The 23,683-nt window shown below is 50.6% G+C and overlaps 1 protein-coding gene across 2 annotated transcripts in view; it reads left to right on the forward strand.

Annotated features, from left to right (window-relative positions):
* Sema5b (semaphorin 5B) overlaps nt 1–23,683 on the forward strand; it is a 119,935-nt gene that overhangs the window by 65,979 nt on the left and 30,273 nt on the right. For both annotated transcript variants that reach the window (XM_060370320.1, XM_060370319.1), the window contains exons 2-4: nt 12,997–13,200; nt 17,628–17,727; nt 22,019–22,064. In XM_060370320.1, coding sequence (XP_060226303.1) covers nt 13,047–13,200; nt 17,628–17,727; nt 22,019–22,064 — 300 coding nt within the window. In that variant the 5' untranslated portion in view covers nt 12,997–13,046. The remainder of the gene's footprint in view (nt 1–12,996; nt 13,201–17,627; nt 17,728–22,018; nt 22,065–23,683) is intronic.

Raw genomic sequence — 23,683 nt, forward strand, 5'->3', positions numbered from 1 at the left:
CAGCAGCACAGAAGGCAATCGGCAGATGTTCCCGGTCTCACTTCATTTCCATAGATTTACAAGCATCCTTGTATGTGTTACTGGGAGATCGGGTGTAAATCCTATTTTAAGAACACAGACAAGCCTGTTACTTGAAGAACGCTTAGGAAAGTCTTTTTGGGAAGTGAATAATAATCACCCTTTCTGTAACTCTTGTGCCAGTGTTCATGAATTCTCATTGACAATGCATCTCACCTAGGCTGTCACTCCCGTAGCCTCCTCTTTGCATCTTGTGGACATCCTCCTCATCAGGGACAGGCCTTGTCACCCTGTCCTGAGCCTGTTGCTTTTGCATTTCTAGTCCTTTCTCTCCTCCCTTTTCTGCTCTACACCCATGGTCCCTGATCTCTCTACAGTAGCCTTTTCCCTCCTGACACTGTGGAGCCCGCTGACTTACCGGTGACATTTACTGGAAACTGTTCCTCTATCCTACAAGTCAGAACAGATAAGTCTCTGGGTTATTAGGAGTGTGACGCCTGAGTGGGAACACCTGTGGTGGGTGTGGCAGGCAGATTAATGTCCATCACCGGGGTCCCTGGTTTGATCTTAGGAACCGATGAGGAGATATCACCTTACCTAGCAATCAGAGAAGTGATTCAGTTAAGGTCTGAAGGTGAGGAGTCTTCCTGGATTCCCTGGGCGGGCTCAGTGTAATCTCTTGGGTCCTTGGAAGTAGAGGGCTTTTCCAGGCTCTGACTGAAAGGAGTAGTAACAGCGGGAGAATGGGTGGGGAGATGGGAAGTGCCTTGCCTTGAAGCTGGAGAGTGGGAAGCTCCTTGAAGCTGGAAAAGGTCTGAAAATAGATTCGCTCCCTTCTCCTCCAGCTCCTCCAGGGTTTACAGCTTCGGTTAAGCCTTGTGAGGCCCAAGATGGACTCTAGCCCATAGAACTGCAAGGTATTAAGCCACCAGTTCTGGGATGATTTGTCACAGCAGCAACAGGAAAAGAATCCGTTGGGCAGTCAGCCTCAGACCACGGCCTTGTCTATCAGGCAGGAATGGACTTGCTTAGAATTCTCCCCCGCAGGGAGAGTTAGCCACTCTCTGGGCCTTTACCGCTTGGCTTCACTCCATCTCCTATTGTCCCAGCCAGATGGCTAAGCTGTGATGGGCAGTGGAAGGCTAACTTCGTTTAACCAAGGGTATGTGTGCCCCAGAAGAAGAGAGGTTGGCAGTGGGTGCCAGACCGAGGGAGTGAGCAGAGAAAAGAGCTCACCATCCAGAGGAGAGGTCATCTACATGCCTCCAGGAAGATCAGATTGCCAGCCACAATTTTATCAAATTAAAAATAATATTGTTTTATTTCATTTTATGGGTGTTCTGCCTGTGTGACGTCTGTGCACGCCTGGTGCCCGTGGAGGCCAGAAGAGAGCATCAGATTCCCTTGAACTGGAGTTACAGATGGTTGTGAGCACCACATATGGGTGCTGGGAATTGAACCTGGGTCCTCTGGAAGGACAGCCAGTGCTCTTAACTACTGAACCCTTCCTTCCAGCACCAGGAGCTTCCATTTTAAAGAGATTTCAGTGACATGTGTGGAACATAAATTTATTACCTTAACCCTTTTCAAGCCTAGGCCCAGACTTAGGGTCACTCACATTGTTATGTTACCTCCCTGACCCCTCACCACTGTCCACCTCCAGAACACGTTCCTTCTTGCAAAACAAACTCTCTGCCTACGACATAGTAACCCCCCCTTTCCCTCAGCCCCTGGCAGCCACCTTTCTTTTTCCTGTCTCCATGATTCTGACTGTTGATTCTGATGCAAGTGGAGCCACAAAATGCTTGTCTTTTCATCTCAGCTGGCCTCGCTTGGCATCATGTCTCAAGGCTCCCTCATGTTACCGTGTTTCATCCGGTTATTTCTTTTCTTTTGAAGGCTGGAGACTATCCCACTGTTTGTATCAATCACATTTTGTTCATCCATTCATGTGTCAATGGACACTCCATTTTGGCTATTGTGAACAGTGCTGCTCTGAACATGTTGCCCCAGACAGACAGACAGACAGACAGAGGTGCACACCCAAGCTATACAAATACCTCTAACCCTACTTTCAACTCTCTTGGGAGATATCCAAAATCGCAGTTGCTTGACTATACAATAATTCTATACTTAGTATGTGGAACAGTGGTTCTCACAGGGTCACATATCAGAGATCCTGCATAGCAGATACATTACAACTCATAACCATAGCAAAATTACAGTTATGAGGTAGCAACAAAATAATTTTATGGTTGGGGGTCACCACAACATAAGGAACTGTATTAAAGGGTCACGGCATCAGGAAGGTTGAGAACCACTGGCTTAGAAGAACTGGCCATCCCTTTACTTCCCCACCAACTCATCTCGACCATAGTTGAGGTCCAGTTCCGTGACATCCACATTGTTGTGCTACCACCAACATCTGTCTTTTGGAGTTCTTTCCGTGGCAGAAGCAGCTCTTCAGGAGTGGGCTCTACCAACTAAGGCCCGAGTTCGGCGGATGAATCTGCGTTGGGTAACCCAGAAAAGGCCAGGCTTTTCTCTGGGTCTGAATCTGGTTTTTGAGCTGTGGGCCTGTTTTCAAATGCAGTCTCCATTTCCTTCAGCCTCAGAACATCTGATAGCAAAATGTTTTCACAGAGGGCGCTTGCCCATGGCGGGGGGGGGGGGGGGACAGGCGGCCGCACTAATGAGAAGATAAGCGGGATGTGTGTTTGGCAATGTCCTTAGCATTTAATTCCAGTAATTAAAGTAGGCAAGCCTCCTTTGTTTTCTCTTTCCTTGCAAAAACAATGAGATATTACAGGCTATCTGGGGAGCAGGAAATAAAACCCTACCCAGCCTCAAAACGTCACGGTGCCACCGTCACTGCCCGTTGGTGATACTGATCTGACCCAGGCACAAACCAAACACACACCTCACCTGATGCCTCTAAGCCACACTGCCGCGCCATGAGGTGCCCTGACCCATGACCTCCCTCTCACAACAGGCTCCCTCTGTGTACTTGGTGGGTCTTCATCCACCTGCTTGGCTTTTCCCACAGAGCTACCTCAAGACGGTCACACCTTCAGCACGGCGGCACATGCCTGCAGTCCTAGCTCTTGGAAGGTGGAAGCAGGAAGACAAGGAGTCCTAGGTCATCCTTGGCTAAGTTAGAGGACAACCTGGGCTACGTGAGGCTGTCTCAGAACAGAGGAACAAACAAGTTTTACCCTCAGTTTTTTTCCTAAATGAGGTGGATACTTTCTACATGCTCTTATGTTCAGGTCTGACCCGTATTTTTAGTTGACTCATTCTGAGCAAGCCCAAGTTCCATGATCAAAGGGTAGAGGGGCTTCCTATCAGGTCCAGGAGGGCAGCCCTGGAGCGGCCTTGGCTCCGCTCACATGGCTCCATCATATCTGAACTCTTGAGTCCTGTGCCATATGCTGACAGCCAAGTGTAAGGCCTGGCCGCCTGGGTTTGCATCTACTTTCTCCTGGTTTGACCTTTTCGTAATTACTCGTCTATGCCTGTTTCCTTATCCATACAATGGAAATAAACATCTTCTGCATGATCCATGAAGTTACTGTGTGGGTTAAATGGCATGTCAGCCTCACCGTGGTGGTTCATTTCTGAATCTTGCTTCTCCCACTGGCTCCCTACTCAATTTCTCTCTCTCTCTCTCTCTCTCTCTCTCTCTCTCTCTCATTTATTTGTTTATTCACTTTAAGACCCAATCAAGGCCACATCCCTCCTCTCCTCCTGGTCCCACCCTCCCACCCTCTCCCACCCTTTTCCCCATTTCCTCCTCTCCTTCCCCTCAGAAAAGGGGAGGCCACCCCCCCCCCCACACACACATACAAACACACTACCTGTACCATCCTGCCCCAGCACATCTAGTCACATCAGGACTAAGTGCATCCTCTTCCACTGAGGCCGGACAAGGCAGCCCAGCTAGGGGAAAGTGATCCAAAAGCAGGCAGCAGAGTCAGAGACAGTCCCGCTCCAATCTATAGGAGGCCCACATGAAGACCAAGCTGCCCATCAGCTACGCATGTGTAAGGGGCCTAGTTCCAGTCCATGCCCCAGCTCTACCTGCCATCCTGAATCCTACCCAGTCTTGAGCTGAATCTGCCCTCCGAGGCCTCAGTTTCCTTGGTGCCAATTCACAGTGTCGGAAGCCATTAATCTGTGAGAGCTGTACTTAGTGTGAATGCTGGATGGTCTGTGAGAGCTCTGTTTATCAAACACCTACCTAGGCGTCCCTTTATCTTCCCGGTGTGTTCAATCGCCATTGGAAAGTGCGGGTGGTGCCCACGGGTAACTCCCAAAATCTAATGGGACAAACAGACAACTTGGAGGTTTCTAGGACCCCCTGGGAGAAATGCAGACACCACCTCCCAGCACCCCACCCCAAGCTGCCGAATGTAGAGGGGAGGCTGAATGAAGCCAATAACTGAGCTTTCCCTCAGGAGCCTGTTTGGGCTGAGGAGGGGGCGCTCCCCGTGCCCTCGCTCCCTTGTTTCAGAGCTGGAGAGTGTTGTGGAGGTCTCCCAGCAGCTGTTTTTCCCCTATCTGAACCCAGCCTTCTGGGGCCCAGAGGGTTCGATTGGGAAGAGGGGAGGGAAACCCATATCCAATCTGTTCTATTCAGAGCAGTGGACGGATTCTGCATCTCAATCTTATCTTTGTGTGAGTTTGGCTGAGCTGGGCCCCCCAAGTGGGGAGCAATGTGTGGGTGGAAAGATGCCTCGGATGCCTCCAGAGAGAAGCACAGCTGGGCAGGGTGTGGGGGTAAGGGGCAACCTCACACCTTTGCCTGCTGCCAGACCACAGGGCCCCCCGGCCCAGCCTTCCCTGCTCTCGGTTTCCTGTTTCCTCTTTTCATTCTCTTCCGCTTTCCTCCTCTTCCTTTCTCAGGCAGGCAGCCAAGGGGAGGTTTTGAATGGCGGCAGAGAGGAGGCAGTAGATGATCTGAGGGTTAGCCTGGGCCCCTCCCCGGCAGGTCCTGGTCAGTGGAGCTGAGGTGGGCAAACACCCCCTTAGCTGGGCCCCTGGCTTTGAGCCTGGGCTGGCAGAGGCCTCCAGGTGGCACTGGCTGGGTGCAGGCACTTTGCCCTGTCCATCTGGAAACCCCCGGAGTTTGTCCCTCTACCGCCGCTTAGGACCTGGATAAACAGGCTCCTGCAGCCCGAACTCGCAGGAGGCTGATTTGTAGCAGGAATCAGCTTAATAATTTATAGCTAGAAAGTGCTCTCCTTGGAAAAAAAAAAAAAGCCAACTCAGGAAACCAAATTAGACTCTGCAGGCTGCTGAGGGCACGAGGAACCAGGGCTGCTGAGTGTGCCCACAGGCCTGGGGCTGTGTGTTCTGGAGGGAAGATGGCCAAGACATACCAGTCCTATTGCTGACAATCATGAGAGACCTTGAGCGGGTTCCCCGGCCTTAATAATCTCCTTTCTCCCAGTCAGCCGAACAATGGGCACCTTGAACCTTTCTGACAAAGTTGCCGTGAGATCTTGCCAGGCCGGAGCTCCGCACCTTCTCTGGAACACAGTCCACGTGTATTTATCCAATCCCTTATCTTTTGGGTTGGGAGTTGTTTCTTCCTCTTTGATTTTGCTCCCTTTTCCATGAAATGATGCCCCTGATTGCTCTAGGAAGCCCTCCTTGTCAGCAGACATTTGAGGGGTGCCCAGGGCTATAGTTTGGGGACAGCTCTGTGGCCACCGTGACTGTTGGGGTTCCTGTTCTCGCCCCCCCAGCTTCTTTGCCCCTGTCTCTGGCATCCAGCTCTGAAGTAGAGCTGATATACCCACCCACAGGGTACAGGAGCCCCCAAGATCCAGCAGTTCCCCAGGTATGGGACTGGGCTCTCTAGAGGGAGGGTAGACATTCCACTTCTCAGAGTTGCCTTTGACAGTGGCCTACCCTACTCCCTCTTCACCTGTCCACTGTCTTCCCAAATCGCCAACGCGATTTAGGTTTGCCCTCAAGAACCTTCATGAGCGATCTCTGACCTCGTTTCCAGATTCGTCTCCCTCTGCCTGTGTCCCCAGTCTTTGCTGGTTGTCTGAAGATGTCTAGAATCAAGCCTTCGCCTGTGCTGTCCTCACTGGTGTCTTCTTGGCTCCTGGTGACTGGGGAACTCTGTGCTGTGTTCTTCTAGGCCTCATGTCGTTCAACTTTCTGTGGAGGATGCAGCATCCCTTGCTTCCTGTTTCCCACCATGTCGTGTACCTCACAGGTGCCTTGTAGCCTCTGACAGTCTACCCATGCTGTGGCCTCCCGTGTAAACGGTAGAAGATGGCAGGAGCGCCATTTTCTCCTCATTCCCAGTGAGGCCAGGAATGAATTGGTGCTCCTCACCAGGGTCTGGGTGGTTGACCATGGCAAGCTGGGAAAATGGGGTTTCCTTCAGGGGGTGAGGACAGTCTGACCTCTGTGGGGGCCTTAGTGGAAATGCACACTCTGCCCTTTTCTCTCTTCACCTTCACCCTGCGCTAAGGGTAGAGGTCCATCTAACCTCTGGCTCTGGCCATGACCCTCAACCCTTCCCTTGCTCTCCCCTGTCTCTGTGATAGTCCATTCCTCCACTGTTACAACTCATCTTTCAACGGTTTGTGCCGAGCACACAGGCTCTGCCCGAGTCCTGGAGAAGCAGGCGATTGCCTGGGTGTAGGGTGTGTCTCCTTTCTCAGACACTTAAGGCCTCCACTTTCTTACCTCCAGGCACCATCAGCATGGCCCCACAGAGAAGAACCACAGGAAACTGGGACAGCAGTGTGAGCATAGGAAAGACAGACACAGGCTGAGGTCTGGGAAAATGCTTTCTTCCTGGCTCAGGGTTTCCCAAAATAGAAGGGGTCAGACAGCGCTGCACCTCCATTCCCTCACTCCTAGAGCACCCCTCTCTTAGATGCCAGGCAGGCAATGAGCAACCTAGAGGCAGGGTGGAGGCCAGCTTCTGTGTCCCCTTCTCTACCAAGCTGTCAGGCCATTGTCACTATCTCTGCCTTTGGCGGACATGTTTTCTTACTCCTTGAAGATAATAGACACTCTGTGTCATGTGACAAGCCTGGGTGGGTCTCCTCTCACCCTCACGACAGGGCCAGGCACACAGTAGGTATTCTGTCACACTCAGTGGAGTGCCAGGTACACAAATGGCCATTAGCAAACTGCTCTAATCCAGTGGGTCTCAACCTTCCCAATGCTGTGACCCTTTAATCCTCATGTTGTGGTGACCCTCCCAAGCATAAAATTATTTTGTTGCTACTTCATAACTGTGATTTTGCTGCTGTTACGGATCATAACGTAAACATCTGCGGTGTAGAATATCTGATGACTGACCCCTGTGAACTGGTGGTTCGACCCCCAAAGGGTTCACGACCCACAGGTTGAGAACCTTGGCTCTAGATTCTAACTACCTTCCATGGAAGTGTCTCAGGAGAGGCCTGCCCTGGCCCAGCCTGCATTCTTGGTGCTTCATGGCATTTCTTCTAACGTAAGGCATGTTTAGTCTTATTTACAAGTGATGAATTTGAAAGCCACACCCAGAGCTGGCATCTTTCCAAGCTCAGGGCTTTGCACAGTGCTGTGAAACCTGCAGAAAAATTGGATGGGCTCTTGTTATGCTCTGCTGGAAATTTTCTGGGATCATTTTGCCATGGGATCAGATAAGTATTAGAAGTGGAAATTCCTATATGCTAGAAACTTTGGATTTTAAGCATAGAAAGTCAAACCACATTTGGATGGTGATAGTGTTTATCTAATGCTATTTGAGACCCAAAAAGCAAGCCCTTGAACCATCCCTAATAATAACCTCTAATAACAATACTAGTAAAACTAGGTAGCAAGTGCCCATTGGATGAAGTAATCTTCTTAATGTCTGCAACAATTCTGAGGATAGAGTTCATCTTCCTCCTTTGACAAATAAAAAAGCAAGAGGAACAGAAACACAAGGTCAGGGCAGAGGAGGGGCCGAGCGTGCTCCAGGCCTTGGGTTCTGTTCCCAGAACAGATAACTAAAGAAACAGAAAGGTTCAGACCTGGAGGTCAGCGACGGAGGCTGATCCTTACTCATCCATCAGCTCCCACCTGTCTCCCAGCACCACCCTCCTTGGCATGAGGCTAAAGGGTGCTAAACAGCCGTAGGCAGGTCCAGGTGCTTAGCAGGGCGTCATGCATCCTGTCTATGGACCGGCTGGGAAGAAGTGGTCCCTGCATGCCCATCAGCCACGTCCTTTCTTCCTCCTTGGTCACCTGTGGTGGAAGACTGGGACCCAGCCCCACTGTCATGCAAAAGCTACACTGGAAAGGAAATAGGTACAAAGAGCTATGTCTGTGACCAGGGACCAGTGCCTGGTTCAATATAAATGGTGACTGGCTTAAGTGAAAAGAGACTTTTTTTTTTTTTTTAAACAGGAGCAGGAGAGATGGCTCAATAGTCAAGAGCACTGGACTGCTTTTTCAAAGGATCTGGGTTCAATTCCCAGCACTCCTATAGAGATTCACAGCTGTCTGTAACTCCAGTTCCAGGGGATCTGATCCCCTCTTCTTATGTCCTCTGACACGAGCCAGGCACACGGTACACAGACCATCATGTAGGCAAACACTCGTACACAAAAGTAAATCTTTAAACCTGGGACGTAGAGAGGGTGGCTCATGAGAGTGGAATACCATCAGGTCTCAGGAAGGGGCTAGATCTGGGGGCTCCTGACACCCCTGGGTGTCCATGTTTCCTGTCACTTGAGTGTCTTCAGGTTGTCCTCACCCACGCAGGCAGAAGGTGACCACACTCTCAGAACCACGCTGTGGCTCCTCTGTCAAGACTGGCTTGACCCAGTTATCAAATTGCTATAGGAGAGTTCCTTATTGGTGTATTTCGATCAGCCTTGGCTGTGGGCAGCTGTGGCTAGGGTGAGGATCACGTGATCCATATAAGGCTGCCAGGGTCTCTGCCTCTAGCTGTGGGGGTGGTTTCCAAAGATAAGACATTCGCCTCCCCCAAACCTATCTGGAATTCAGTTCCAAAGCTCTGACCCTGGAGCATTCAGTGATGTGCCCATTACTCACCCCCAGTTCTGGTATGGCACCCTATTCTGCTACAACTTGCAGAGCTGAAGCCCTTCTTTGTCCAACACTCCACTTTGGCTATCAGCACCCCATAGTCCACTTCCTAGGGGTCTTGCTTCTCAGATCCTACCTTTCAGGCTCTACAGCCCCGTAAAGCAGGGGAAGAAGGGGAAGGCAGGACAGGTTTATAGGCTCAGCTGAGGGCTTTTCTTGCAGCCTCCTGCTGTGTGTCCGGGTGACCTGGGTGTGAGCTGTGTGAGTGGCCACGGCCTCCTTCTCTGTCTCTGGTTTCTCCTGGACGCCAAGCCTTCTCCCCTTCCTTATCCCCATCATGTCCTGCACCTGAGCTGCAGATGGACTGTGCTGGGACCCAGGTAGACAGAGTGACATTGATCTGGCAGTTACTCATTCGGGAGAGACTTGAAGAATAAATTCACATAAAAAAATCATAATGAGAATGGAACTTCTGCTACAGAATATGGGGATCTGTTATATGCTTATAGAATTAGGGTCTGGGGACTGTGGTAGAGAAGAGCCCAGGATGTGTTTCTAGCCTAGTCCTCCCACCCTGCCCCCCCCTCCCGCAACACACATAAAGTGCCAGACCAGGAAGCTGAGGGGTGGTGGTTAGACCTGGGCCTGCAGCAAGGGCATGAGGAAGGGTTGTGGGGTTGACAAGAATGACAGTGTTACTTTTGTCTTTTGTTCTTTGCTATGCCAAAATGCCCAACAGAGGCAATTAAAAAAAAAAAAAAAAAGATTCCCTCAGCCCTAAAGTTTTAAGCACTACAAAGTCTCATGGTGGGGCAGAGATGGGCCACTGAAGCTTGGAAAGATGAGCTACCTGTGCTGGCTGGCTGCGAGGAAGCAGAGAGCTGGACTAGAGGCTGGCTGGTCTTCAGCCTCCCACCCCTAGGCCCCGCCCAAAGGGCCCCATAACCTCCCAGAAGAGTGTCAGCAGCTGGGGCCTAAGTGTTTAAATATGTGAGTGGAGGGTGAAGGGATAAAAGATTCCACTTTCAACCCTAACAGTGAGGAAGGAGGACGGCCCCAGTCACCCCTCCTCAGATAGTCTTACGGGCTGATGGGAGAGAAACCCGTGTGGGCTGTGGACTGGGTATCCCTAATTAGTCACAGTCGACGCCCCCCCCACCCCCAGAAAACAGATGGCACCATCAAACTGGGAAAGATGATGGTATCTTATAAAGCCAATGATTGCGGAGGTGTGGATGGAGGCTTGGGGAACAGGGGTGACCACCATGCAGCATCCCCGTGGTCATAACAGGACCGTGGTGCCACCTTGGCTCTGAAGGAAGGAGACAGCCATGTTTCAGAAACCCAGAGGCAGAGGAGCAGGGCCGGGCCAGTGCTCTGACCTGGGTTGCGGAAGTAGGGGAGGGGGAGGGAAGGGAGGCTGCAGGCACACCCACTGCTTTCTTGGGGGGGGGGGCACCGAGAAGAATGCCATGTGACTGCAAGAGGGAAGTTGGGGAACATCTCCCTGGGTCTCTGCTGGGAGCTAAGAAGCATCTGCCTTGCTGTGTGCCCGAGGGGGAGGGATTGGGAGGGGCTATGAGAGCCAATACTTCCTGGGATACAGAATGGGCGGGGCAAGCAGAGGCCTCCTGGGTCTGCCGATTTGCTGCTTCTTTCCAGCCTTGCAGCGGCTCAGCCATGATGAACTCTCTTCATCTGTGCTTACAAATAGGCAAGAAGAACATCAGCCTACCTGAGCTGGGAGCAAAGGTCCCAGTGCAGAAAGAGCCCCGGGAACCTCTCAATTCCAACCCCGACCTGTCCTGACAGAGTTACTTTGAGATCCCTCACTTGAGAGTCCAGGCTTTGCTCAGGGCAAGTGTTCTGACCCACTGCCTTCCTGGTCAGGGGTCCAGCCTAATTCAAGCTTTCATTTCATAGGCGAGACAGCCGTTATTTTCTACAGCTTTATAGTACTCCACAGCAGACACACCACAGCTCCTGTATCTACCTTTATCTATCTATCTATCTATCTATCTATCTATCTATCTATCTATCTATCTATCTATTTGTCCTTTCGTTGTTTCTCAGAAATGGCCGCACAGAATTATCTCGTACACAGTTCACTTGGTGCTCGTCCAGCTGCCTCTGTGGTCTATTTTCGCTTCGCAACTCTGTGAAGAAGCAAGCAGGCTTGCCTTCTCAATTTACAATCTGTTGCAGATGGATGCTTACCTAAGATTCAATAACAGTAAATTACTGGAGAAATGAATTGAAAAGAAACATGCAAAATACAAGACTAAATGTCTTTGTCTTTTCTCTTTTGTTTATGGTGCTGAGGTTGGAGCGCAGGGCATTGCACGTGAATGCAATAACTCCTGAGCCACACTCCCAGTGTGGCTCACAGTCATTTGATTATTGGAGTCGTGTTCATAAAAATTACTCAGATCACCACCTGGGATTCGAAACACTGACTTCCAACTGTCTGCATCTGTCTCGCCACGGAGCTGTTGCTGAGACTCGATGCTGGTCCATGGAGCTCACTTGGAGGACCACAGCCTAGACTCCCGTATTAAGTCGGCAGGTCGAAGGGTGGAAAAGTGAAAAGTGGAGGCACTTTTGCCAAAGTGAAACACATTCCCCTCCGGAGGGGTTGTGATATTTGACACACGCCAGTGGAATAGGACAGGTGATTCTTTTCCGAGCGGCCTTGTCACGAGAGAGAGAGAGAGAGCTGCCTGACTTGGCTCTCTGCTGACTGGAGGAGTGCCTGGGCCAGGCTGAGTTAACCTGCCTTGCCTTGAGGGTGTGAGAAAGAGTGCCATTTGGATTTTAAGCCCTGTTTGGACTTATGTCCATTACCTATTTTTTTTTCTCCTGGATTATTGGTCATTTTTTTTTTCTTTATTTCTAGGAGTTCTTTGCATACTTAGGGCTATCGGCTCCTTGTTCGTTATCAGAACCACATTTTTTTTTTAAGTTTGTCATTTGTCTTGAGTGTGTTCATGGGTGTGCATGAACAGTCATATTCACCTGGGTGTGCAGAGGCCAGAAGTTGACTCGGCGTCTTTTCTAAGGAGCTGTCCACCTTGTCTTTTCAGACAGAATGTTTGATCTGGCCTAGTATTTTCCAAATAGATTGTGTTGGCTAGCCAGCAAGCTTTAGGTATCTGCCTATCACTGCCTCCCCGACAAGAGGAATACAAACTCTCAACTTTTTTTTTTTAATGTGGGTCTTGGGGTCCACTTCAGGTCTGCAAGCCCCTCTGCAAAAAGAAGGTCTCACTAGGTAGCTCAGGCTGGCCACAAATCTTCAATCCTCCTGCTTTAGCCCCTGGGATTTCAACATGGCTAACTTTTGCCACCTGCCTTTTGATGTTATTTTTAAGTGGCAAGGGGTTTACACTTTCACTCAGTGCCATCAAATTTGTCAGTATTTTCCTTGATGATGTCTGGATTTTGGTTGTAGATTTTCACTCCAAGGTCTGAAGCTTCTGTTCAAATTTTCCTCAAAGCACGGTGTTTTCATGGCTTTACCCTTAACATTCAAATCCTGAATCCAATTTGAATTTTTCCTGGCATGAAAGGCGAGGTCCAAATTGGACTTGAGTCCTGGCTTTTCTTTCTACACATGACTGCTCATTGCTCCAGTGCCATTTATTAAATGGATCCCACCTTTATCATTAAAGCTAATTTTAAAGCATTTGGAATCATAGTCGGAAAGGCTCTATAATTTGTCAATTTTGTCCAGAATACCATTACAAGGGAAATTAGCTTTCAAGATATGATCTATAACTTTGCATTATGAGAGTAGAGTAACATAAATACAATATAAATTTACCTTTAAAAAACCCTGTGGGGCTGTTGAGAACCCTGAGGTGTCAGAGAGAAGTGGGCCTTGATGGAAAGAGCACTTGGTGAGATTGAGTTTTTCCACTACAGATCTTCCCCCTGGCCTGCCTCCGGGAGCTAAGACCGCAGAGAGGCCCACCATGGTTGTCCCAGGACCCCTGGCTTTGTCGCTGTTGTTGCCCAGCCTGACCCTGTTGGTGACCCACCTGTCCAGCTCCCAGGACATCTCTAGCGAGTCCAGCAGTGAGCAGCAGCTGTGCACCCAGAGGGAGCACCCCATCGTGGCCTTTGAAGGTGAGAGTGCCCCCCCCCATTGTCCTCACGGGCTTGGGTCAGATCTTGCGAGGGCCTCCCAGGTTGTCTGAAGCCTTTCCTGTAGGTCCTGAGACTCTTCCTCGGGTAGCTCTTTAAGACGAGGCAGCAGCGGGCTGGAGAGCTCTGATTTCTCCAGATAAAGTAGATAATTTCACTCAGGCCCTTCACCCACGCCTACCCTAGAGCAGTCATTTATTGGCTCTCACTGGGGGTTTTTGGATAAATGAGGAAGTTATGGACGCCCCAGTGGGAGCAACTCAGAATTGGTTGGTGGTCTCAGCGCTGGAGGTTCTCAGATCTTCTCTTGGCTCCTCTGAGGGCAGGAGAAAGATGACTCACTCCCGAGCAAGAGCCTTCCCTGGACGGCGTCCTCCTTGCTCTAAGCTGAATGCAGGGATGCCTGTTGTTGGAGTCCTGGGAACCCCCAGCAGAAGGGGCCCGGGTGACTCATCACTCCTGCTTGTCGAGGGAGAGCGTGGGAGTGGCCTCTTAGAGGGTTTCCCAATCTCGGATGTGTACATCACTGGATGTATCCCGGGGTTGGGGGGGGCGGTCCATAAGCTCTCCACAATTTCTAAAATTAGGACAGCCATTCGACGATAACCAAAAATAAAACAGAAACCCCAGAGAGGCCTGGTTGCTCTCCCATGACCCGTTAACCCTTCGGAATGTCCCTAATCACATCCATACTATGGAAACCACCTACGTGGCAGCTCACACTGCAATTTGCAGACAAAATGCCAGGGTTTTGTTTGGTTGGTTTTGACACAGGTTTCCTCTGTATAGCCCTGGCTGTCCTGGAACTCACTCTGTTGACCAGGCTGGCCTCAGGCTTACAGAGATCCTCCTGCCTCTGCCTCTTGAAAGCTGGGATTAAAGGTGTGTGCCACCACTGCCAGGCTGGTCCTGGTTCTTAATTCTGACCAGCAGTGGCTGGGTCCCTCATCGTCATAACCCTGTGGGGAGGGTGAACAGGAAGACCCAGTCCTAGGGGCTAAAGAGACTCTCAGAGGCAGGCCTCAGGGTCAATCCCCTATTGTCACTACCACTGACGAGCCACCAGACACTCAGCCTTGCAAGAGTGGTCTTGCCATGGGCAGAAAGTAGTATGGAAACCTGAATGGAAAATTGATCACTAAGTTTGAGGCTGGTGTGAGATTTGAGGGGTAGGGTGTGGCTTGTGGATGGGAGGTGGCGGCTGGGGACATTCCTGATGTCCAGGTTCCCAGCTGTGTGCCTGTTCCCTTCTCGGCGAGGAAAACTTCATCTGTCTTCTTCACGCTGGCTTGTTTGAGCTGGGATCCTGGCTTTGAAGGCTTAAGTGGATTATAGTAAATTAGCAATGTCTTCACGAGCAAAACGTGTGGTATGCACACGCTTAGACTTCTGATGCCTGTGTGTATGTGTGTGTGTGCATGCTTGTGTCCATTTGCATGTAGGTTTTCCTGGGGACTGGGGCCAGCAACTCATACATGGTAAGCTCACCATATTTTTATGGCCCTGCTTGGTGCCAGAGGCACCAATCAGTTGCTATGGGGCCTCAGAGTTCCTCTGGGCACTCAGTTATCTCCTATGATTCCTCAAAGGTCAATACCTCCATTCCACCAGTCCAGCCGAGCTCACATCAGCTCTGCTTCCTGGGCCTCCTCTCGTCTGTATTTTGGGAAGCACACAGTAGGTCCCCTGGGTGAGAAGCTGTTCTGGGGAAGCCGTCCCAACCCAGCTCAGCATCAACCCCTTCTAAGACCCTCAGAGCTTGTGCTGCAGGTCTGAGTGATCCCACCGTGAAGCTGGGAGCTGCCTTCTCTCCCCCAGACACCTGACAGATCTGTGAATAACCCCCAAGCACCGGGAGGGCGGTCGCTGAAGCAGACTGGCAGCGTTTTGTTGCATAAGGTTCAATTTCCTCCTGTGGGTTCCTTTTAAGGAGGCCCACCTGGGTTTCTCTTTGGCCTGTGTATTATTCTGTTTGCCACAGCATGCCCTTTCTAGATGGCAGGGAGAAGCCAGCCTGGAGTTTAACACTGGCAGTGGTTAATCCACAAAGTGGGTAATTGAATTGACTATAATTAAAATCACAGGCGCGTCACGGAGAATGTCATTTTTTCTCTTAAAGTCGCCGTCCAGAGCCTCCGCTGCACACGGAGCTCAGAACGTGCCTGGTGTTTTAAAGACAGCTCTCCCTCTGGTCCCCTTTGCCTGGTTAATAAGAGGCTGGCTCTGTTCCCAAGGCCTCCCCGAGATCGCGGCACCGCGCCCAGCCATGTCCCCCTACACTTGACTGTGTGAGTTCCTTCAGGGCCCAGGGAGAGGGACAGCAACTGAAAGGGGCCTCCACCCACCTCCACCTCCTCACAGTCATCCCAGCCCAGACCCTGTTTCCTCCTCTCCTCTCCCCACTGAGAAGGGACCTGAATGAAAACAGAGCTAAGGGCTAAGTTCTCAGACGGGTCTACCGCACACCAGCCATTCCAACCCCTTACTGTTCTGCTGCCTTCACCTGAAATACCCTGGACCACAGGGAAGTTGGGACTTAAAGGGTAACCTGTTTGCTTCCGTTAGGGATCACATGGTCGCAGGAGGCCCACACATCCCAGGCAGAGTGACAGTAAGATATACAACCTGACTCAAACAGGGAGGGGATGTGGAAACAGTCTAACCAGGAGGGTCTTCCTGGAGGAGGTGAGCACTCCATTTAATCGCTGCCAGGATTGTCTATGGCTCCTGTCAACTGAAAACTAGCCCACTGGACTTCAGACTCAACTCCTTACACTGCCCAGACGCCATTGAGTCTGTATGACACTTCTTAACAATCCGTGGTTACCTGCTGGGGCCTAAAGACTCTGCTTCATTTTGCAGCAGGATTTCCTCCTTTTTATTTATTTATTTATTTATTTATTTATTTATTTATTTATTTATCTTTAGCGTGCAAGTCACAGTTTTCTGAAAAACATTCAACTTGCAAAACCTCCCTTTCTCCTGGGAGTGATTAAGTGTTTGCCTGTCGTGCAGAAATGAAGGACGGCTTTTACTCTGTAGTGGAAGGATAATGAGCAATGATTTATAGCCCTTGGATCACACACACACACACACACACACACACACACATCTGGCCCTTCTGAGACAGTTGCTCACAGTGGATAGAAAGCATGGGGCTTCCTCATCAGCATGAAAATCCTCTGCCTACTTGCTCCTTGCTGGTGCCAGCCCCACCTCCCCAGCAGGGGCAGGCAAGAGTTCAGGTATGGATCAACCTGGGAGATCTGAGTCTCCAGCAGAGGGACTGGGGAAAAGCCAAGGAGTTCCCATCCATCGTCAGCCCATGGGGTCTGTTCTCTGCTCACCTGGTCCCCATGAAAAGCTTTCTCAAAGACAGAGGTAGACACAGACCACAGAACCTCTGCCCCTCCCACCTCAGTGATGTCTTATTAGAAAGCCTGATGGTCCCCCTAGGAGAAGGAGTTGAAGGTTATTCATTCGTGTGCTCAAAGGCGGCTGTACAGGTGAGACCTGGAGGCCCTGACAGCAAGATCTCACCTGGAGCCAGGGCAAACCACTGGGCCGAGCCCACACTGCAGTGGGGTAAGACTGGCAGGCAGAAGAAGCATCCAGAGCCTCTTCAATCCTACTGGGCGAAGCCAAGGATGTCTTGGAAGAGGTGGGGGTGGCAGGACTATACTATTAAAGGGGGTCCTGGGGTACAGAGGTCTGTGGGCCTTCTGGAATGGATTGGGGAAGTATGAAACGTTTTAGGTTAGAGTGCCTTCGGTGAATCGTTTAAGCAAATTTCAACCGATGGTTAGACAATCACACAATGAGTGCCAGGTAATTAACTGGGGAGGTCAGTGGGACACGAACCCAAAAGCCACAGGAATTAAGGCATGTTTGGGGTTTCTGGAAAGGGATCTAAACTGAGGCTGGCATAGCTACATGTGCATTCTAGAAATATCACTCTAGTTCCCTTGAGGGAAGTGAACCGGAGGGACAGGTATGGGTGGCCAGCCAGTTAGGAAGCTGTCGGCACCAGACTAGGCAAAGGACAGTGGTTTGCACTGGGGTGAGGTCTGGGGAGAGAGAAGGGAGTGGAGCCTGGAAGCTGGAGGGGCAGACACAGGATGTATATAGAGGTGGCTGCTTAGGGTCTCTGGGGGAATGGAGGGTGATTATAGGTTTTCCTTTGTTCAGGGCAGAGCCCTTTCCCCAGAGACAGAAATAGTGACAGTACTCTAGTCACTGAGTTCCCAAGGCTGGCTGTTCATGGAGGTGGGCAGGCGGAACCCAGGTGTCCCGGGGGCTTCACCCCTATACCCCACCGCAGCTGTCACCGAGCTTCCCCGGTTTGGCGCTGGTAGAGCTGAAAGCATGGTCCAACCAGTAACAGAAGGGCCTTTCTCTCTCTCCACCAGATCTGAAGCCATGGGTCTCCAACTTCACCTACCCCGGGGTCCAGGATTTCTCTCAGCTTGCTCTTGATCCTCCCAGGAACCAGCTCATCGTGGGAGCTAGGTAACAGGGTACAGGAGAGTAGGGGGAGGAGATGGGAGCACTTGGAATCGGGTAGAGGAGATACTGTTGGGGTGAGTGTACTGTGGACACATTGGTCTTCGGAGTCCCTGTCCTCTGTGCCAGGCCCCGTTTGTGTTAATGGCTGTCCGCCATCTGGGGAAGTTAGTGGAGTTGAGGGGAAAGGGGTGACCCTCGGCCACACAGTCTCAGCTAGGGTCATTCTTCAAAAGCTGTTAGGGTAGTGAGAGCAAGGACACCTGCTTCTATCTTCTGCCCTCTCTGCCCTATGACTGGCCCAGTTAGAGGTGCCCAGGAGCCCCCTGCTGGCCAGTTGGCTGCATGAGTAGGCCATATGTTTCTATCAAGGGCCTATTTTCGATGGCCTGCCCACCTTTGTCCCCGTTGTCCAGATCCGGATCCAGAAGCTAAACCTCTCTAGGAAAGCCTCATCTTTCAGGCTTCCAGGCAGAGTTGGAGGAGCTAGCTATCATGTATCATTCACCGCCAGCTTTGGAAGCAATGAGCTTAGAGATGAGGCTAGCAGGGAATGGGTTCGTGGGCCAGCATCCCCCACCACTCCCAGGAACTTGCTGAAAGGCAATATTTGAGCTTCCTGGGTAGGAAACTCTAGGAATAGGCCCAACCTTGCTCCAACAAGCGAGTTGAAAACAGTCCGACTCAACCCCACACAGCAAGCAGACACACACTTGGGACTTGAACTCAGGCCTCTTGACACCAGGGTCTGCACTAGGACCAGTAAGCGCGTGAGATTCTGACTCAGCTTGTGTAGTTGGGAAGGACACTTCCAGGCAACGCTGCCATTGGTCCTACCTGCACTTCGGTTCTCCCTCTTTTGTTTGCTGTATGAAGAGGCGGTGAATCACCCACAAAGCTCTCGTCCTGAGCTGGGTCCATGTTCCGGGTAAACCTGGAGTCTCGGTTTCCTCGTCTATGGCCATCTTCCCAGGGATTAAAAGCATTTAAAATTTTTCTGTATGAAGCAATTATTTTGTAGCAGCCTTGCATGTGGTACAGTGTGACATGCCAGCTACAAAGGAGTATTCAGTGAGAGCAAAGGCCACCCCCTCACACCAGCAGGTCTCTCTAGGGGTGCCTGGTACTCTCCGAGAGGCTGGTTATTCAGAGGCCGGCAGGCCAGAGTACAGGATTTCTTTCTCAGTAAAGCAGATAGTTGTTTTGCTCTCTATTTTGATACAGTTCCCCCACTGATGCACAGCTGTGAGAAATAATACCCATAAGAGAGGTAGGAACCTCTGAACTACAAGAGAGATCTCACACCCCTGCCCCCGGGTCCTGCCCGCGGCACATCACATATAACCACAGTGCAGAAATGCAATCCAGAAGCTGGCATTCATGCGAGGTTTCTCCTGGCTAAGGTTTTACCAGCTAGCACTTTGAGCTGAGTATATCGACTCACATCTGAAATCCCAGCATTAGCAGGGCCGGGGCAGAAGATCACCTCGAGGTCAAGACAAGCCCAGGCTACATAGTGAGGCCTCGTGTCCAAAAATGAAAAAGCAAAGCAAACAAGTGGCTCAGAGAGTAAAGGAGCTTGCTGCCAAACCTGATGATCTGAGTTCAAGCCTCAGGCGCTACCTGCATGCCATGACACTCACACGCTCATATGCACACATACCCATTCACAACCACATGCACACACAATAAATCAAAATGCAATGAACGCTGAAAATAAACAAACCAAGCAACATACACACGCACCTTTTATACCCCAGACTAGGGTCCCAGGACTAGACTCTGAACCTCAAGAAAGCATGACAGCCGCACGCATGATTTTATGCATGACTGTGCAGTAAGTTATACGACACACATGTACCACACCGCACGACAGGTAAGCCAGCAAATTCAGTGAACCAGGCATGGGGAGAGTGAGCGGGACTTCTCTGTCAGCCCCGGGGGCATTTGCTGTGATCACTCCCTTATTGTAGATGGAGAAACAGCCACAGAGAGGTTGCCACCTGCCGTAGGTGGCTCTGCCCCACTGCCCACACTGCCCCGCTGGCTGCACTTTGGGTCCCCCATGCAAAAGGCGGTTGTTTTATTTCTGCAGCTTCTCCTGGACCTTTGAGCCCAGCTTCTGCCTTCAGATGGAGAGGGAAGACCTTCCCTAGCTTCTGCTCCTAGAGCCAGTGTCCCGAATCTTGGCCATTTCTGATCCCCCACTCTTGTTTTTTTTCTGAGCACTTTTCTTTCTCCTCTGTATGTTTTTTTTCCCTTTCCCTCTCTCCCCAACACCCCCAGACCTCTGGAATTCAGGCTGGGAAATGTTTTTATCCATTTATAGCCCGCATTATTCCCTATGGGATCGGGAGCTGGGCGGGATGAAGACATTTCCTGCTCTCACGCTCTCTCTCATCTTCCTAAGAGCAGGCGGAGATGCTTATGATGAATGATTTCTGATGGGATAAAAATGAATCGAGTGATGTGATGTTTCCCCTAATTTGTTAAAGCTGTGAGCAGATGCCTAAGTTACCTGAGCACACAGCTGGGGCAGAGCCACAAGCTGGTGCCCATCTGTCCCCGAGCTAGGGGTATGGAGGCCAGGAAGCTCTGCCAAGGACCCGGAGAGAGGCTTAGAGCCAAGGTCATGGGCAAGGCCACCCCGCCTTAGGCCAGCAGAGAAGCTGTGCTCAGCTTCTCCTGGGCCAGCGGCCAAATCATGGAGAAGAATCTCCCAGCCTGAAGTGTCCCGTTCCCACCCCTGGCTTCCTTCAGCAGGGCCCCTCCTTCCCTTTCTGGCCCAGTCTCTCCTCATTCCTTCTCAGCACAGCTGAGGTGGCCAGAACTTCCTAGATTAATTATTCCTAAAAAGTCCAGGAACCCAAAGAGGGATGGCCAAAGGCAGATAGAAGAAGAAAAGAGGATTCTTTAGAAGAGCCAAGCCACATCTGTTTGCCATTAATAAAGCCTTTTACCGTGTCTCCATGGGACCATGAAGAAGCCAGGCATGAACTAGTTCTCCATTTCACAGACATAGATGCTGAGGCCTACCGGGACACGGCAAACGGTGGAGCCAGGGATCCTACATCCCTCAGCTACAAGGTGTCTTCTCAAAATCTGACCTCCTTTTCCTGCCACCCTGCCTCAGTGGGTCTACCACCCTCCTGACCCCCAACTTCTAAGTCTTGGCCCCCTGACTGCAGAGATCAAGCACAGTAGGAACAGTGGTGATGCTAAATTATCGATGAGTGTCTGATGGCGTTATCATCATCATCATCATCATCATAATTAAGGCTTGTAAGCCACCAACTGTTATATGAAAGTGGTGTAGAGGATGACAGTGCTGTGCTGGCTGGTCTGGGGAGACAGCAGTCCAGGGAGAGGCCATGGAAAAGGGCAAATGCAGAATCACTGGCTAAAGAGAGATAAAGCTGAACACAACCCCAGGGCCTATATGGGAGGCCCATCTGCATCCCCGCAGAAGGCCTTGCATCTTCAGTTGAACAGCTCCTGGTTAGGAAAGGCGAGGTCACAAACTAAGCAAAGCCACTTGGTCTACAGATGTTAACTGAATTTATCTTGACTCTAGAACCTGGTGGAGTTGGCCAAAGTAGCCGGCTTTACAGACAGAGAGGGGAAAGGCAAAAATAGTGGAAACAACACAAAGTAGGCCAGTCATTTCAAAATTACCTTCCCTGTAAACTGGACACAGGGAGACAAAAAAAATAGAAGAACCATAGTCACGTCACGTGACTTTCATTGTGTGAGACTCAAAGCCGAGAGCCCTTCACTGTCATGGCAGCTGAAGCCAGCCTGGCTGGGAAGGTAGCCATTTTCTTTTTTTAATTCCTCTGAAGGTCAGTTTTGCTTTAATGATGAACATTTGACACGAGCATCAGTGACTCCATTTTGATTTTTCAGTCTGGCCCTTTTGAGCCTATTATGAGAACTTAGCCCAAAACAGTGGCATCCCAGTAGCTTGGTGTGACAGTGGATTCAGGTCGTTCCTCCCTTCTTGCTGGGTCAGCCAGGAGCAGATACGGTATGACGTTTGCCGGTTAACCCCAAGTCTTTGACCCACCAGCTCTGTGACTTGGGCCATTGGGTTACCTGCCTCCTGTAAAATAGAATCTCTAATAGCTACTGCCAGGCTGGGTGAAGGTTCAATGCACTGACAGAGGTGACGCTCTCTCTTGGCTCACCCTAAGTCCTGCAGAAAACATGTTCCTGGTACCCCATGAGGCCTGGACTTGTCTTCCAAGGCCCTCCCTGCCGAGTCAGACTGACTATGATTTCTGTTCTGTTTTCACAGGAACTACCTCTTCAGACTCAGCCTCGCCAACGTCTCCCTGCTTCAGGTACCCTTGCTTCTCTTCCCTTCTTGTGCTGCCCTGTATTTGGAAGCTGGGAACTAGTCAGTGCAAGTAGCAGGACAGCTAACCATGTCCTAGGATCAACTGCAGGGGCCCCCTTGTTCTTCTCCCGGTCATGCTATTACAACCCTGCCATCAAAGCCACGGCTGGGAAGACACGTGGAAGTGGGGTGCAGACCACTCCCGCATGGAGGTGCACACAGATCTCTTGCATTGTGTTGTGAAGCTGACAAGGAAAGAGAGAGGGGGCAGCAGGCTAGAATGTCCAGACCCCTGTTGGCTGGGACTGGGGGCTTGGCTAAGATGCAGAACTCTCAGGGCTAAAAAGGGGACGCTGCAGGGCAAATAGGGCCAGAGAGTCCTTCTAAGCACAAAGCCGAATTCCACAGGAGAATCCCAGCGTTTGGGCCTCCAGGGAAATGGTGTCTCTGGGTCTTTTCTCTGCTTGGCCTGAGAGGTCCTGGTCCATCTCAGCGTTTTCGTTGAGCTGTGATTGATTTATTATCTGCTGCCAAGAAAGGCTCCCCAAGCATAATTCCCTAAGTGCTCCAAGAGGCTTTTTAATGGGACTCCTTGATCCAGAACAGTTATCCCAGATTGAGAAACAGATGCCGAACCATCCCTGCTGAGGCTGAACGTTACAGAGAAAGGGCAGCCATTCTTCTTCAATGGGGGGGTGGCGCTGAGCGTCCATTCCCCTGTCCAGAAGCTGTCTTAACCATCCAGCATTCGTTGGGCACTTAGTGAATACCAGCGTTGATTGGGGAGGTTGAGGGTATTCGGAAAGCAGAGTCTCTGACTCCAGGGAAAGATGATGATGGATGCAAACAGTCTAGTTAGAACTCGGGCGTTAATCAAGCGCTGGGCTGTTTAGCATGGGATTTTGCAGCAGCAAGCAGTTAGGAGAGCAGAGACCTCCTCCGTGAGCTAGTCTGACCTTCTGGTCTCCTTACATCCAACCCGGTCCACACCCTCAGTGACTTTTTTGCCTCTTGGCTGGACACGGAGGAAACATCTAAGCGCATAAAGGATATGCCTTGGAAAGGAGGAATCAGAGGAACTAGGGGATGCTGAAAGGAAATGCCATGAGTTCATTAATGCATACCTTTCCTAAGCCAGCTTGCTCATCCAACACTGATAAACATATAGTGAATTTCCTCTGCAAGCCAGGCCTAGGCTTATGTACACTATAGGCTGAAAGTGAAACATCTCCCATGGGCTCAAGGGTCTTAATACTTGATCTTAATTGGTGACGCTGTTGGGGGGGGGTTTGAGGAAACTGTAAGACGGTGGTTCTCAACTGTCTTAATGCTGCAACCCTTTAATACAGTCCCTCATGTTGTGATGACCCCAAACCATACAATTATCTTTGTTGCTCCTTCATAACTGTAATTTTGCTACTGTTATGGATGGTAATACAAGTGTCTGATATACAGGCTATCTGCTATGCAGCTCCTGTGAAAGGGTTATTTGATCCCAATGGAGTCGGGATCCACAGATTGAGAACCAATGTTTTATCTTTACCTGGTCACTTGGGCCTTGAAAGATAAAGCCTGAGTCTTGAGTCTGGTCCCATCTCTGTTTCCTGATCCATCAAGATGTGA

This window comes from Meriones unguiculatus, chromosome 17 (genome assembly GCF_030254825.1).
Source record: "Meriones unguiculatus strain TT.TT164.6M chromosome 17, Bangor_MerUng_6.1, whole genome shotgun sequence".
NCBI lineage: Eukaryota > Metazoa > Chordata > Mammalia > Rodentia > Muridae > Meriones > Meriones unguiculatus.